This window comes from Macaca fascicularis, chromosome 5 (assembly GCF_037993035.2).
Source record: "Macaca fascicularis isolate 582-1 chromosome 5, T2T-MFA8v1.1".
In the NCBI taxonomy this organism is placed as follows: Eukaryota; Metazoa; Chordata; class Mammalia; order Primates; family Cercopithecidae; genus Macaca; species Macaca fascicularis.
The window spans coordinates 38,991,099-39,003,446 of NC_088379.1; the positions used below are offsets into that span (position 1 = coordinate 38,991,099).

At 44.2% G+C, this 12,348-nt stretch overlaps 1 protein-coding gene across 8 annotated transcripts in view; it reads left to right on the forward strand.

Annotated features, from left to right (window-relative positions):
- The first annotated feature begins 993 nt into the window (after nt 1-993).
- UBE2K (ubiquitin conjugating enzyme E2 K) overlaps nt 994-12,348 on the forward strand; it is an 85,993-nt gene continuing 74,638 nt past the window's right edge. For 4 of the 8 annotated variants that reach the window (XM_074039576.1, XM_045392265.3, XM_045392266.3 and 1 more), the window contains exon 1: nt 994-1,245. Coding sequence is in view for 5 of the 8 variants with exons in the window: in XM_045392265.3 (XP_045248200.1) it covers nt 1,183-1,245 (63 nt within the window). In the remaining 3 variants the exon portion in view is untranslated. Of the gene's footprint in view, nt 1,325-9,525; nt 9,615-12,348 lie in introns of those variants that run through there. The other 4 variants (XM_065544881.2, XM_074039575.1, XM_065544882.2 and 1 more) reach the window with 3 other exon arrangements.

A 12,348-nucleotide genomic window follows, 5' to 3' on the forward strand; every position in this document is an offset into this window, starting at 1 on the left:
CGCCGCGCCAGCAAAAGCGTTTTACTCTTATCTGTACTCATTTACACATTCAATATTTATAGAGTGCCTACTATCACCAAGCACCTTTGTAGGCCTAGGTTTACAGAAATAAGGCTCCCCCTCCCCCATCCCAGTCCCCTGAAGGGCACTATAATTTCTATTTCTCCAGTTTTCAATTTAATATATATGAATTTTCACACGCTTCAGTTCAGTGGTTCTCATAGTGTGGTCCCCGAACCAGCACCAACAGCAGCAGCAACTGGGAGACTTGTTAGAAACGCAGTCTTAGGCCCGCTCCACACTCTAGGGATGGGCACAGGAGTGTGTGTGTGTGTGGTGTGTGTGTGTGACAGAGAGTGTGTGTGTGTCAAGCTCGGTATTAAATAGGTCAAAGATCAACATCTGACTTCTAAACCCACCCTCAGGCCTCTCCACCGAGTACCTGTCTCAAACCCAATCTGATCCAACAATAACCAGCCTTAATTCGATAATCTGTGCTACCTGAGATGATGGGAATAATCGTGGTACTATAAATGTTGCAGAACAAAAACGACTGCAGTGGATTTTCTGGGGCTACACCAACTGAAAATGGGCCGGACCGAGATCCGCGAGAGCGTTTTCCTGCGCTAGACACGGCGTTCAGCCTCCGGGTTCCGGGTCTAGCTGAGTCAGGGCGGCGTTCCAGCCGAGTGCGGCTTCGGGAACCCGTTCGGCTGCGCGCGAACCTTCGGTCAGAGGCCAGCGCTGGAAGCCCCGACCACAGCACCTGGGTTTAAACAGGAGCGGAGGCGCCGGGTAGGACCGGGCGGGCAGGCTACGGCCGGCCACCTTGGAAGCCGCGCCCTAGCGGCCCCAGACGCCGGCAGGGCGGAGCCACGCGGCCGCAGCCCCAGCCGAGACGCGAGCTCGTGGCTCGGGCGTATGGGGGCTACAACGGGAGCGGCTGCGCCGCCCGGCCGGGTCAGCGTCGTGCGCATGCGCCGACCCGGCGCCATTTTGGTGGCCGGGCGCGGAGGTGATTCCACACTGAGGCGAGCGCGGCGGCCGGGGTGGTAGTGGCAGTGTTCGTGTGCTCGGGTCTGAATCGCCGGGGGAGGAGGCGGTGGAGGAAGAGGTGGCGGCGGTGGCGGTGGTCGTAGCGGTGGCGGAGGAGGCGGGTACGAATCAGCTGCGGGCGGAGACATGGCCAACATCGCGGTGCAGCGAATCAAGCGGGAGTTCAAGGAGGTGCTGAAGAGCGAGGAGGTCAGAAATGAACTCCCGGATATCCCCCATCTCTGCCTGGAGCGGGAGGGTCCTCCCAGCTGCGACCCCGATATCCTCGGTAGTCCCTGGGTGGCCCTCCTTGCGGCCGCCCTTCTGCCTGTGAGGAAGCAGCAGTGTTCCCCTCCTCCTTCCGCCGCCTTCCCCTCCCCTCCCAGAGCGCTAGGATGAACGGTCTCGCGGGCGGGTGGTCTGGGGTGGAACACGGTTTGGGGAGCTGATGGACAGGGGGGAGCTCCTCGGAGGGATGGAAGCTCACGAGAGAACCCGAGGCGGTGGCCACAGCTGGAAATGTGGCTGTGGGGTGGGGAGGGAGCAGGCCGAGCCTGAGAAAACCCGGGAAGTGGGTTGGGGGAAGGGGAAAGGTGGTAACTGGATACGAAGAGCAGTGCTGCTCAAAGGCCCACACTTTTGAGGGTATTTGGGGTTATTGCCTGTCAGGCCTTCACTGTTCTTTTCGTAGGGGAGGAGCGGTGAGTCCAAAGGTATTGATTAGAAAGGAAGGACATTCAGAGTTAGTCCTTCTTAGTTGGGTGTTAGGAGTCAAAGGGAGACATAATAGAATACTGTCTTTATTTGGTGGCGGGGGTAAGGGAATTTTCACCTGAGTTAGCAAGTTATTCCAAACGAGATAATTATGTCTTCCACTTAACCCCCAAATTCGTAGGCCTCATTTTTATTGACATCACAATCTTTTTTGAGTGGGCAAAGGCGAGGTGTTTGGTGTATTAAAGACATGTAAATATTTTTAGTTAGGAAAAAAATAATGGGTTGTATGAGTAGTTTATTTCAAAATATTGTTTACAAGTTACCGATCAGAGAGACTGTCCTAAGACAGTGCCTCTGTGACTCGTGTTGTGCCACGAAACTTCATTATGATGTCCCTCATAGGTAACTTGATTCTTACTTTTGAAAAGTAGACCTATTAAAAATGTGAGATTTCACCAGATTAATACATTATTTCATCTCCTTATTGAGTAGATTTATCACGACTTAACAGATTTTCAAAAAAATTGCCTGCCATTGCTCTTAAGTTCTGCAGAATTTATATACATTAGTACTACGTTTATGTAAGATATTCACAATGCTCTAGTAATTTGACTCAAAATTATGCAAGTATTAGTACAGTGTGTCGTACCAAGATGAACAAGAATGCCAGATTGTCTTCCCCACATGAATTAAACAAAAAGTAATACAGAAAATGATTATTTTCAAGATTCACATACCATTATTGAATATATCATTGCTATTTTTGTTTTTCTTTTACGGTTAGTACTTTGATAGTGTCAATAATGATTTGTGAAATTCAGCATTCTAAATATGTGATGAGTATACATGGAGAAAAATTATTTAAAATTCAAAAATGACAACAGACTTATTGAAAGTAGTAGTATGTAAGTCATGATCGGTTTTACAGAGCATGTGTATGAACTCTGACCTCTGTGTTCATATGCCAAAACTCTGAATGGAAGGATGACTTTGTATTTTGTGGTACAGCGCAGAAATAGAGTCAATAAGTGTCTGTACTGATACAGTGAAACAGCAATTTTAACTTATTTAATATGAAAATGTATTCCAGGTTAGCTGACATACATACTCCTAATGAAAGATAGCAGCTAATATTGTTGCCAACAACCTAAAACATTTCTTGTTTAATAAGGTTGTACAAGCCTGAAACTTAATAGACTTTTAGTGCTTTATTTTCTGTTACAAGTGGTAAGTTACTGCTTTGGTAATTAATATGGTCTCTTTGCTTTTTATGAGCTCACTTTTCACTGTGAGATTCGTAGTACTTAAGTTGAAGATTACCAGAAATACTTGTATTGCTCTCTAGTAATGCATATTGTTAAAACAAACAAACAAACAAACAAAAAAACACTGCTCTTTATACATAAGGGATGATGAAGCCTTACTTCAGATAAGCATCAAAAGTGTTTCAGAAGAAGAAAACAGGAAATGCAGACAGGTTTTTTGTTTGTTTTGTTTTGTTTAGAACAGTACCTGTATAAATATGGAAGGAAACTTCTTTTGGGAAAATCAGTTGCAAAGAACATTTAGGAAAGAGTCACATCATTTAATCTTGCAATAAATATAACCAATAAATAGCTTATTTTCGCCAGTATTTTTTGATATTTTAGTAGCCCCAGTTCTATAAGTGGATTATTTTCAACTCATTGAAGACTTGTAGTATAGTCCATGTGTTTCCTTTTTAAGGGTGTAAATCCAGTCTTTTGAATGGCTGATCAAATAAATATTTCATCATGTCACTTTTTTGGTAAATCTGCACTTTACCAAAATTTATTTCATGTGCTTGTATGCTTGCGTTTACTAAGAACACTGGTTGATTTAAGGACTTTTTGGGGTGGCCTTGTAAGTGCCTTTGTAAAGATAGCTGACACTTACTGGATTCTGGTTATGAGAGATTATAAGTGACCATTCTTAGAGTGTGTTAATTAAAATACAGCCAACAAGATAAATGTGAAAAGCAAGATGCAGAATAGTGTGGAAGAAGCCACCATTTGTGTTAAAAAGAGGGGAATATGTGTATTTGTCTTTATAGGCAAAAGGTTTCACAAGAAATTGGTAAAATTGATTGCTTTCTGTGTAGAAAAATTGGGTCTCTGGGGCATGGGGTATAGATATTTTTTTAATTTTGTGTCATACGAATGTGATTTACTCAAAGGCACCAGTTGGCCTCTTTCCCTTCAGACAGTGTTTGGAAATTTGTCAGATGTTTCTTTTTATTTATTAATATTTATTTTCTTTGTTTTAGATGTTTGTTTTTAAATACGAGTGTGAATTTTAAGCAGTTTTAAATAATATTCCAAAGTTGTTAGGCATGGAATATTGATGTAAAGTACGTTTTATAATTTATGAGTAGGATTACATTTTATAATTTATGAGTAGGATTACATTAGTAAATTGTTTATTGTGAGGATATAAACCCATAATCAATGTTTTATTCATAGGTTGTATTATTTACTATTAGTTATTGCTGCTGTTAATAACTAGTTGTCATTTGTAGAATGGCTAGTTGTTCTTAGTGTTGTTTGTTTATACGTTATTGCTAATTCTTAAGAATAGTTCTTTAGATTTTCTATTTCCTAGATGAGAAAAATAGAGATTTAGAGAAGTTAAATTATTTGTTTGCAAACACAGAGCCTGGGATTTGGATCTAGGTCAGCTTGTGTTCATATTGTACCACGCTGTCATGACTTGCCAAGGATAGGCATGCTTTTAATTAACTTAAAAAATCGAGCCTGGTTTGTATTACTGGTTAAAGGATTTAAACACAGTTTAATTTGCTAGTTTAAACTCATTGAAATAAGTGTTACCTATAATTAGCTTTAAGATTTACTTGAATTTCTTTCTTTCTTTTTTTTTTTTTTTTTCTTTTGAGAAGGAATCTAGCTATCTCGCCCAGGCTGGAGTGCAGTGGTGCCATCTCAGCTTACTACAACCTCTGCCTCCCAGGTTCTAGAGATTCTCCTGCCTTAGCCTCCCGAGTAGCTGGGTTTACAGGTGCCGCCAGCATGCCCAGCTAATTTTTGTATTTTTAGTAGAGACGACATTTCACCATGTTAGCCGGGCTGGTCTCGAACTCCCAACTTCAAGTGATCCGCCTGTCTTAGCCTCCCAAAGTGCTAGGATTACAGGCGTGAGCCACCATGCCCAGCCAGATTTACTTGAATTTCAACATACAGAATATTTTAAAATCTGAAACTTGATGAAATAAAACACCCTTAAATCAGTTCACTTACTCTTGTTGCTCTTATGCTGTATGGCACCTGTTGGTTTTTCATGTTGTAATTACACTTTGGTAACATTTTCTTTTTTTTTTCTTTTTCTTTCCTTTTTTTTTTTTTTTTTTTTGGAGACAGTTTTGCTTTTGTAGTGCTGTAGTGCAATGGTGCGATCTCAGCTCACTGCAACCTCCGCCTCCCGGGTTCAAGCAATTCTCCTACCTTAGCCTCCTGAGTAGCTGGAATTACAGGCATGTGCCCCCATGCCTGGCTAATTTTGTATTTTTAGTAGAAGCGAGGTTTCTCCATGTTGGTCAGGCTGGTCTTGAACTCCTGACCTCAGGTGATCTGCCTGCCTCGACTTCCCAGAGTGCTGGGATTACAGGAGTGAGCCACTGCGCCTGGCCAACATTTTCTAGTCTCATAGGGTGTGTTTAAATCTGTGGCACAAACAAATTGGTTTCATGAAAATTACTATAGTACATTAAGTTTTCCTTCATCATTTAAATAGATTTTTATATCTATTTTCCTTTAAAATTTTAATGTATTTGATCTAGCTTGATCTAGATTATTCTATAATAAAAGTAGTTGTAAATCTCTAAAAGTAAGCCTTTTGATTTCTGTAGATCATGGGTTTTTTAACCTTGTCACTATTGATATTTTGGGCAGATAGTTATTTGTTGAGTGGCTCTCCTGTGCATTGTGGGATGTTTAGCAACATCCCTGACCTCTACCAGTATATGCAGGTAGCACCGCAAACCCCCAGCCCATGTCCCCACTATCTCTTCTTGCTGGATGCATCAACTAAAAATGTCCCCAGACTGCCATATGTTGAGAACTATGTAGACAAAACTTTTTTTTGATACAGTCTTGCTCAGTCACCCAAGCTGGAGCGCAGTGGCAGGATCTCAACTCACTGCAACCTCCACCTCCTGGGTGCAAGCCATTCTCCTGCCTCAGTCTCCCGAGTAGCTTGGATTACAGGCGCCCACCACCATGCCCTGTTAATTTTTTTATTTTTAGTAGAGACAGGGTTTCACCATGTTGGCCAGGCTGCTCTGACAAAACTCTTAATAGAGTATTTATGGGCCAGGTGGGGTGGCTTATGCCTGTAATCCAACATTTTAGGAGGCTGAGGCTCGATTGAGGCCAGGAGTTCAAGACCAGCCTGGGCAACATAGTGAGACTTTTGTTACTACTAACATTTTTAAAAAATCAGCCAGGCCTGGTGGTATGTGCCCATAGTGGCAGCTACTTGGGAGGCTGAGGCTGGAGGATGCTTGAGCCCATGAGGTCAAAGCTGCAGTGAATTGTGATCATGTGACCGCACTCTAGCCTGGGCAGCAGCGAGACTCTGTCTCAAAAATGAAAAAAGAAAATAATTCCTGGCTATTTGTTAATTATATAAGAACAACACAGCCAGGCGCAGTGGCTCACGCCTATAATCCCAGCACTTTGGGAGGCCGAGGCAGGTGGATCACGAGGTCAGGAGAGCGAGACCATCCTGGCCGACATGATGAAACCCCGTCTCTACTGAAAATACAAAAATTAGCTGGGCATGGTGGCATGGGCCTGTAGTCCCAGCTACTCAGGAGGCTGAGGAAGGAGAATTGCTTGAACCGGGGAGGTGGAGGTTGCAGTGAGCTGAGATGGCACCACTGCACTCCAACCTCGCAACAGAGCAAGGCTCTGTCTCCAAAAAAAAGAGAATACTTTGAGACTTAACTAACTGTATCAGATGTGTAAGATAATTTATCTAAAGAATAAATGGACCCGGACAGTAAAGACACAAAAAATATATACTGGCTTTGAATGTTTTATTTTTAAAACTTTTAAGTTTGTTCCCCCTTTTTGATGTTTTTCTGTTAAAATTTCTCCCTTTTGATTTTAATAAAAAGATAAAATTCTCTACCAAAAATAAATGTAACGAGAATTTGAACAGTTGTTTAAAACTAGAGGCAGGCTTGGTGGCTCACATCTGTAATGGCAGCACTTTGGGAGACTGAGGCAGGAGAATCGTTTGAGTCTGGGAGGTCAAGGCTGCAGTGAGCGGTGATTGTGCCACTGTACTCCAGCCTGGGTGACGGAGCAACACACTGTCTCCAAATAAAGAGTAGAAAAGTGGTTTTTAAAGTTTTTATTTTCATTTTATTTTTCAAAAGTGTTTTTGAAAGTTACGCAAGTTACAGTTTTATGTAATATTTAAATAGTATTTTTTATGGGTTCTGAAATGGGTTGAGCAGGGAAAGTCTATAGATTGGATTTTTAAAAAAATCAAAGTCTGTGCAGGTAATATGTTTGGGGTGAATTCCTTGTTTACACTGTTACAAAGACTTTGAGCTCTGTCCATTGGGCGTAGGTTTAGACACATCTGGGCTCCCCTAGCTTCTTCCCTTTTTATTTGTGTGTTTTGTTTGTTTGTTTGTTTATTTGTTTTGAGACAGAGTCTCACTGTCACCAAAGCTAGAATGCAGTGGCGTGATCACAGCTCACTGCAGCCTCTAACTCCCCAGGCTTAGGTGATCCTCCTACCTCAGCCTTCCAAGTAGCAGGGACTAAAGGCATCTGCCACCATGCCCAGCTAATTTTTGTAATTTTTTGTGGAGTCAAGGTTTCACCATGTTGCCCAGGCCGGTCTCGAACTCCTGGGCTCAAGTGATCCTCCCGCCTTGGCCACCTAAAATGCCGGAATTGCAGACGTGAGCCACTATGCTTGGCCTGTCATCCCTTCTTAAAAACTATACACTTTTTTTTTTTTTTTTTTGAGACAGAGTCTCGCTCTGTCGCCCAGGCTGGAGTGCAGTGGCCGGATCTCAGCCCACTGCAAGCTCCGCCTCCCGGGTTTACGCCATTCTCCTGCCTCAGCCTCCCAAGTAGCTGGGACTACAGGCGCCCGCCCCCTCGCCCGGCTAGTTTTTTGTATTTTTAGTAGAGACGGGGTTTCACCATGTTAGCCAGGATGGTCTCGATCTCCTGACCTTGTGATCCGCCCGTCTCGGCCTCCCGAAGTGCTGGGATTACAGGCTTGAGCCACCGCGCCCGGCCCACTTTTTTTTTTTTTTTTGAGACGGAGTCTCCGTCTGTCGCCCATGCTGGAGTACAATGGCGCAATCTTGGCTCGCTGCAACCTCTGCCTCCCGGGTTCAAGCAGTTCTCCTGTCTCAGCCTCCTGAGTAGCTGGGATTACAGGCATGTGCCACCATGCCTGAGGGTTTTTTGTTTTTTTTTTTTGGTATTTTTTGTATTTTTAGTAGAGACGGGTTTCACTATATTAGCCAGGCTGGTCTCGAACTCCTGACCTTGTGATTTTGCCGCCTTGGCCTCCCAAAGTGTTGGGATTACAGGCGTGAGCCACTGCACCTGGGCTTTTTTTTTTTTTTTTTTTTTTTTTTTTTTTTGAGACAGAGTCTCGCTCTGTCGTCCAGGCTGGAGTATGGTGGCACAATCTCAGCTCACCATGGTCTCTGCCTCCCGGGTTCAAGTGACCCTCGTGCCTCAGCCTCCTGAGTAGCTGGTATTACAGGTGCACCCTACCACGCCCAGTTAATGTTTTGTATTGTTAGTAGAGACAGGGTTTTACCATGTTGGCCAGGCTGGTCTTGAACCCCTGACCTCAAGTGATCCAACTGCCTCGGCCTCCCAAAGTGCTGGGATTACAGGCATGAGCCACCACTGCCCAGCCAAGACTATATACTCTTATTTCCCAGTGAATACATTATTGACAGTTTTTGAAAATACTGACTGTAGCCCCAAAAAGCTTAACTGGTTGGAGATACAGGGCAGACAAAGGATAGATAAAAATGGTAGGGGCAAAGAGTAAATGCTATGGGATTCTAAGGGTATCTGTATGAGTGAGATTCCTTTTTGTTGTTGTTTTGTTTTTGAGAAGGAGTCTCGGCTCTGTCACCCAGCCTGGAGTGCAGTGGCTTGATCTTGCTCACTGCAACCTTCGCCTCCCAGGTTCAACCAATGCCTCAGCCTCCGGAATGGCTGGAATCCCGGGATTACAGGCATGCGCCACCCTGCCCAGCTAATTTTTTTTTTTTTTTTTTTTTTTTTTTTGAGACAGAGTCTCGCTCTGTTGCTCAGGCTGGAGTGCAGTGGTGCGCAATCTCAGCTCACTGCAGGCTCCGCCTTCCGGGTTCACGCCATTCTCCTGCCTCAGCCTCCCGAGTAGCTGGGACTACAGGCACCCGCCACCAGGCCCGGCTAATTTGTTGTATTTTTTTAGTAGAGATGGGGTTTCACCATGTTGGCCAGGATGGTCTCGGTCTCCTGACCTCGTGATCAGCCTGCTTTGGCCTCCCAAAGTGCTGAGATTACAGGTGTGAGCCACCGCGCCCGGGCACTACACCCTGCTAATTTTTGTAGTTTTAATAGAGGCAGGGTTTCACTATATTGGCCAGGCTGGTCTCAAACTCCTGACCTCAGATGATCTGCCTGCCTCGGCCTCCCAAAGTGCTGGGCTTACATGGTGAGCCACCATGCCTGGCATGCCTGGACTTTTTTTTTTTTTTTTTTTTTTTTTTTTCAGATGGAATCTCGCTCTGTCACCCTGGCTGGAGTCCAGTTGCATGATCCAAGCTCTCTGCAGCCTCCGCCTCCCAGGTTAAGTGGTTCTCCTGCCTCAGCCTCCCAAGTAGCTGGGACTACAGGCGCACCCCACCATGCCCAACTAATTTTTTATATTGTTAGTAGAGACAGGGTTTTATGATGTCGGCCAGGCTGGTCTCAAACTCCTGACCTCAAGTGATCCACCTGCCTCGCTCTTCCAAAGTGATGAGATTACAAGTGTGAGCCACCATGCCCAGCCAAGACTATGTACTCTTATTTCCCAGTGAATACATTATTGATAGTTACTGAACATGTTGACCACAGCCCCAAAAGGCTTACTGGTTGGAGATACAGGACAGACAAAGGATAGATAAAAATGGGAGGGGCAAAGAGTAAATGCTATGGGATTCTGAGGGTATTTGAATGAGGGAGGTTCTTTTTTGTTTTTGTTTTGTTTTGAGTCAGAGTCTCTGTCGCCCAGCCTGGAGTACAGTGGCTTGATCTTGGCTCACTGCAACCTCCACCTCCTGGCTTCAAGTGATTCTCAGGCCTCAGCCTCCGGAATGGCTGGAATCACAGGCATGCGCCACCACACCTGGCTAATTTTTTGTATTTTTAGTAGAGACTGGATTTCACCATGTGGCCAGGCTGGTCTCACACTCCTGACCTCAAGTGATCTGGCTGTCTTGGCCTCCCAAAGTGCTGGGCTTACACGCATGAGCCACCCGACCTGGAGTTTTTTTGTTTTGTTTTGTTTGAGATGGAAACTCACTCTCACCCAGGCTGGAGTGCGGTGGCGTGATTTTGGCTCACTGCAGCTTCTGCTTCCCAGGTCAGGTAGTTCTACTGCTTGACCCAGTAGCTGGGATTATAGGCACGTGCCACCACACCCAGCTAATTTTCCTATTTTTAGTAGAGATGGGGTTTCTAGCCAGGCTGGTCTCGAACTCCTGACCTCAGGTGATCCGCCTGCCTTGGCTTCTGAAAGTGCTGGGATTACAGGCGTGAGCCATCGTGCCCGGGCTGTATGACTGTATGAGGGGGGTTCTTGAGCTAGGTGCTTTTTGTTGTTGTTGTTGTTGTTGAGACGGGGTCTCCCTCATTCGCCCAGGAGCACAGTCATAGCTCACTGCAGCCTTGACCTCCTGGGTTCTAGCAAGCCTTCCACCTCAGCCTCCCAAGTAGCTGGGTCTACAGGTACGTGCTGCCACACCCAGCTAGTTTTTACTTTTTGTAGAGATGGGGTCTCACTATGTTGCCCAGGCTGGTCTTGAACTCCTGGCTTCACACAGTCCTTCTGCCTCAGCTTCCCAACGTTCTGGGATTATAGGCATGAGCCACCTCACCCAGCCTTCTTGAGCTGAGGAAAGTTAAGACTGACCTCAAATTTCAGGAGACAGTCCCAAAGGAATTGTGGTAATATTGCGATTCTTTTTTTTTTCCCCCCCGAGACAGAGTTTTGCTCTTGTTGCCCAGGCTGGAGTGCAATGGCGCAATCTCGGCTCATTGCAACCTCTGTCTCCTGGGTTCAAGCGATTCTCCTGCCTCAGCCTCCTGAGTAGCTGGGATTACAGGCATGCACCACCAAGCTCAGCTAATTTTGTATTTTTAGTAGAGACCGAGTTTCTCCATGGTGGTCGATCAGGCTGTTCTTGAACTCCCGAACTCAGATGATCTGCCAGCGTTGGCCTCCCAAAGTGTTGGGATTGCAGGTGTGAGCCACCACGCCTGGCTGAAATTCTTAAGTAAATAAACTTTTCTCTAGGCACATGAATTGGAACTATGGAACAAAGAGATTATTGATGCACTTATTCAAGAAACACATTTACATATGTAGAACAGAAAGGTTGCACAGCTCTTATATACTCAAACATAGTTGTAGAGTTAGATCATGTTCTTAACTTTCTTCATAGTTACCTTTTGGGGAGGAAAACCACCCTTTTTCATATTAAAGTAAAACGTGTACATAATAAAGTGTGACTGGCATCCAAATCAAGAAACAGACCCTTCCCAGTACCATAGGAATCCTCCTTCCTTTCTAGTTACTTTCCTGACTTCTAATAACAGATTAGTTTTGAGTATGTTTGAGTAAAAGAACAGATGTGAGTATATGTTACGTATTTTAAGTTGGAAAGTTTTCAAAAGATGCTGTTCAAAATCTGTTAAGAAAAATATAGTGTCTTAGAAAATGTACTAAAATGTATTGAATTTCAGTGCTGAAATAGATCTAGGCCAAACTCCTCATCTATAAAATCAGGAAACTGAGGCCCAAGGAGGTTGATTGTTCCTCAGAGAAACAGCTGGTTAATGGTTGAACCCAGGCTTTTTGCATACCAGTTTAGTCATAATAAGTAGTTGGTTTGTGGGAATATCCTTTTCATAAACGATAGTGTAAAAGCTGACTGCTAATACAACTTTACAGAAGGAGATAACAATGCAGTATTATTTAAATGTGTCTTTTCTTTTCCCCCTCTTAGTATGAGAACTTAAACTTGCCAAGGAGGTAGAGATTTTTAACTCCTGAAGCATAATTTAGTGAAGTTAGCTTAGTAATTAAGAGCATGGGCTTTATAATTAGATTTGCTTTGAGTCCTGGCTTTTCTTCTTAAAACCTGAAGTACTGGCTCTGTATCTCGATTATCTTTATCTGTAAAAACTGTGGGAAGATTAAGAGTGTCTTTACAGTGCTTAGAATAACCTTGGGACATAATTAAACAGATAGCTGTTAGATGTCAGAAGTAGCTATGTTTTCATATTCTGTTGTGCTTATTGTTCTTGAATTATAAAG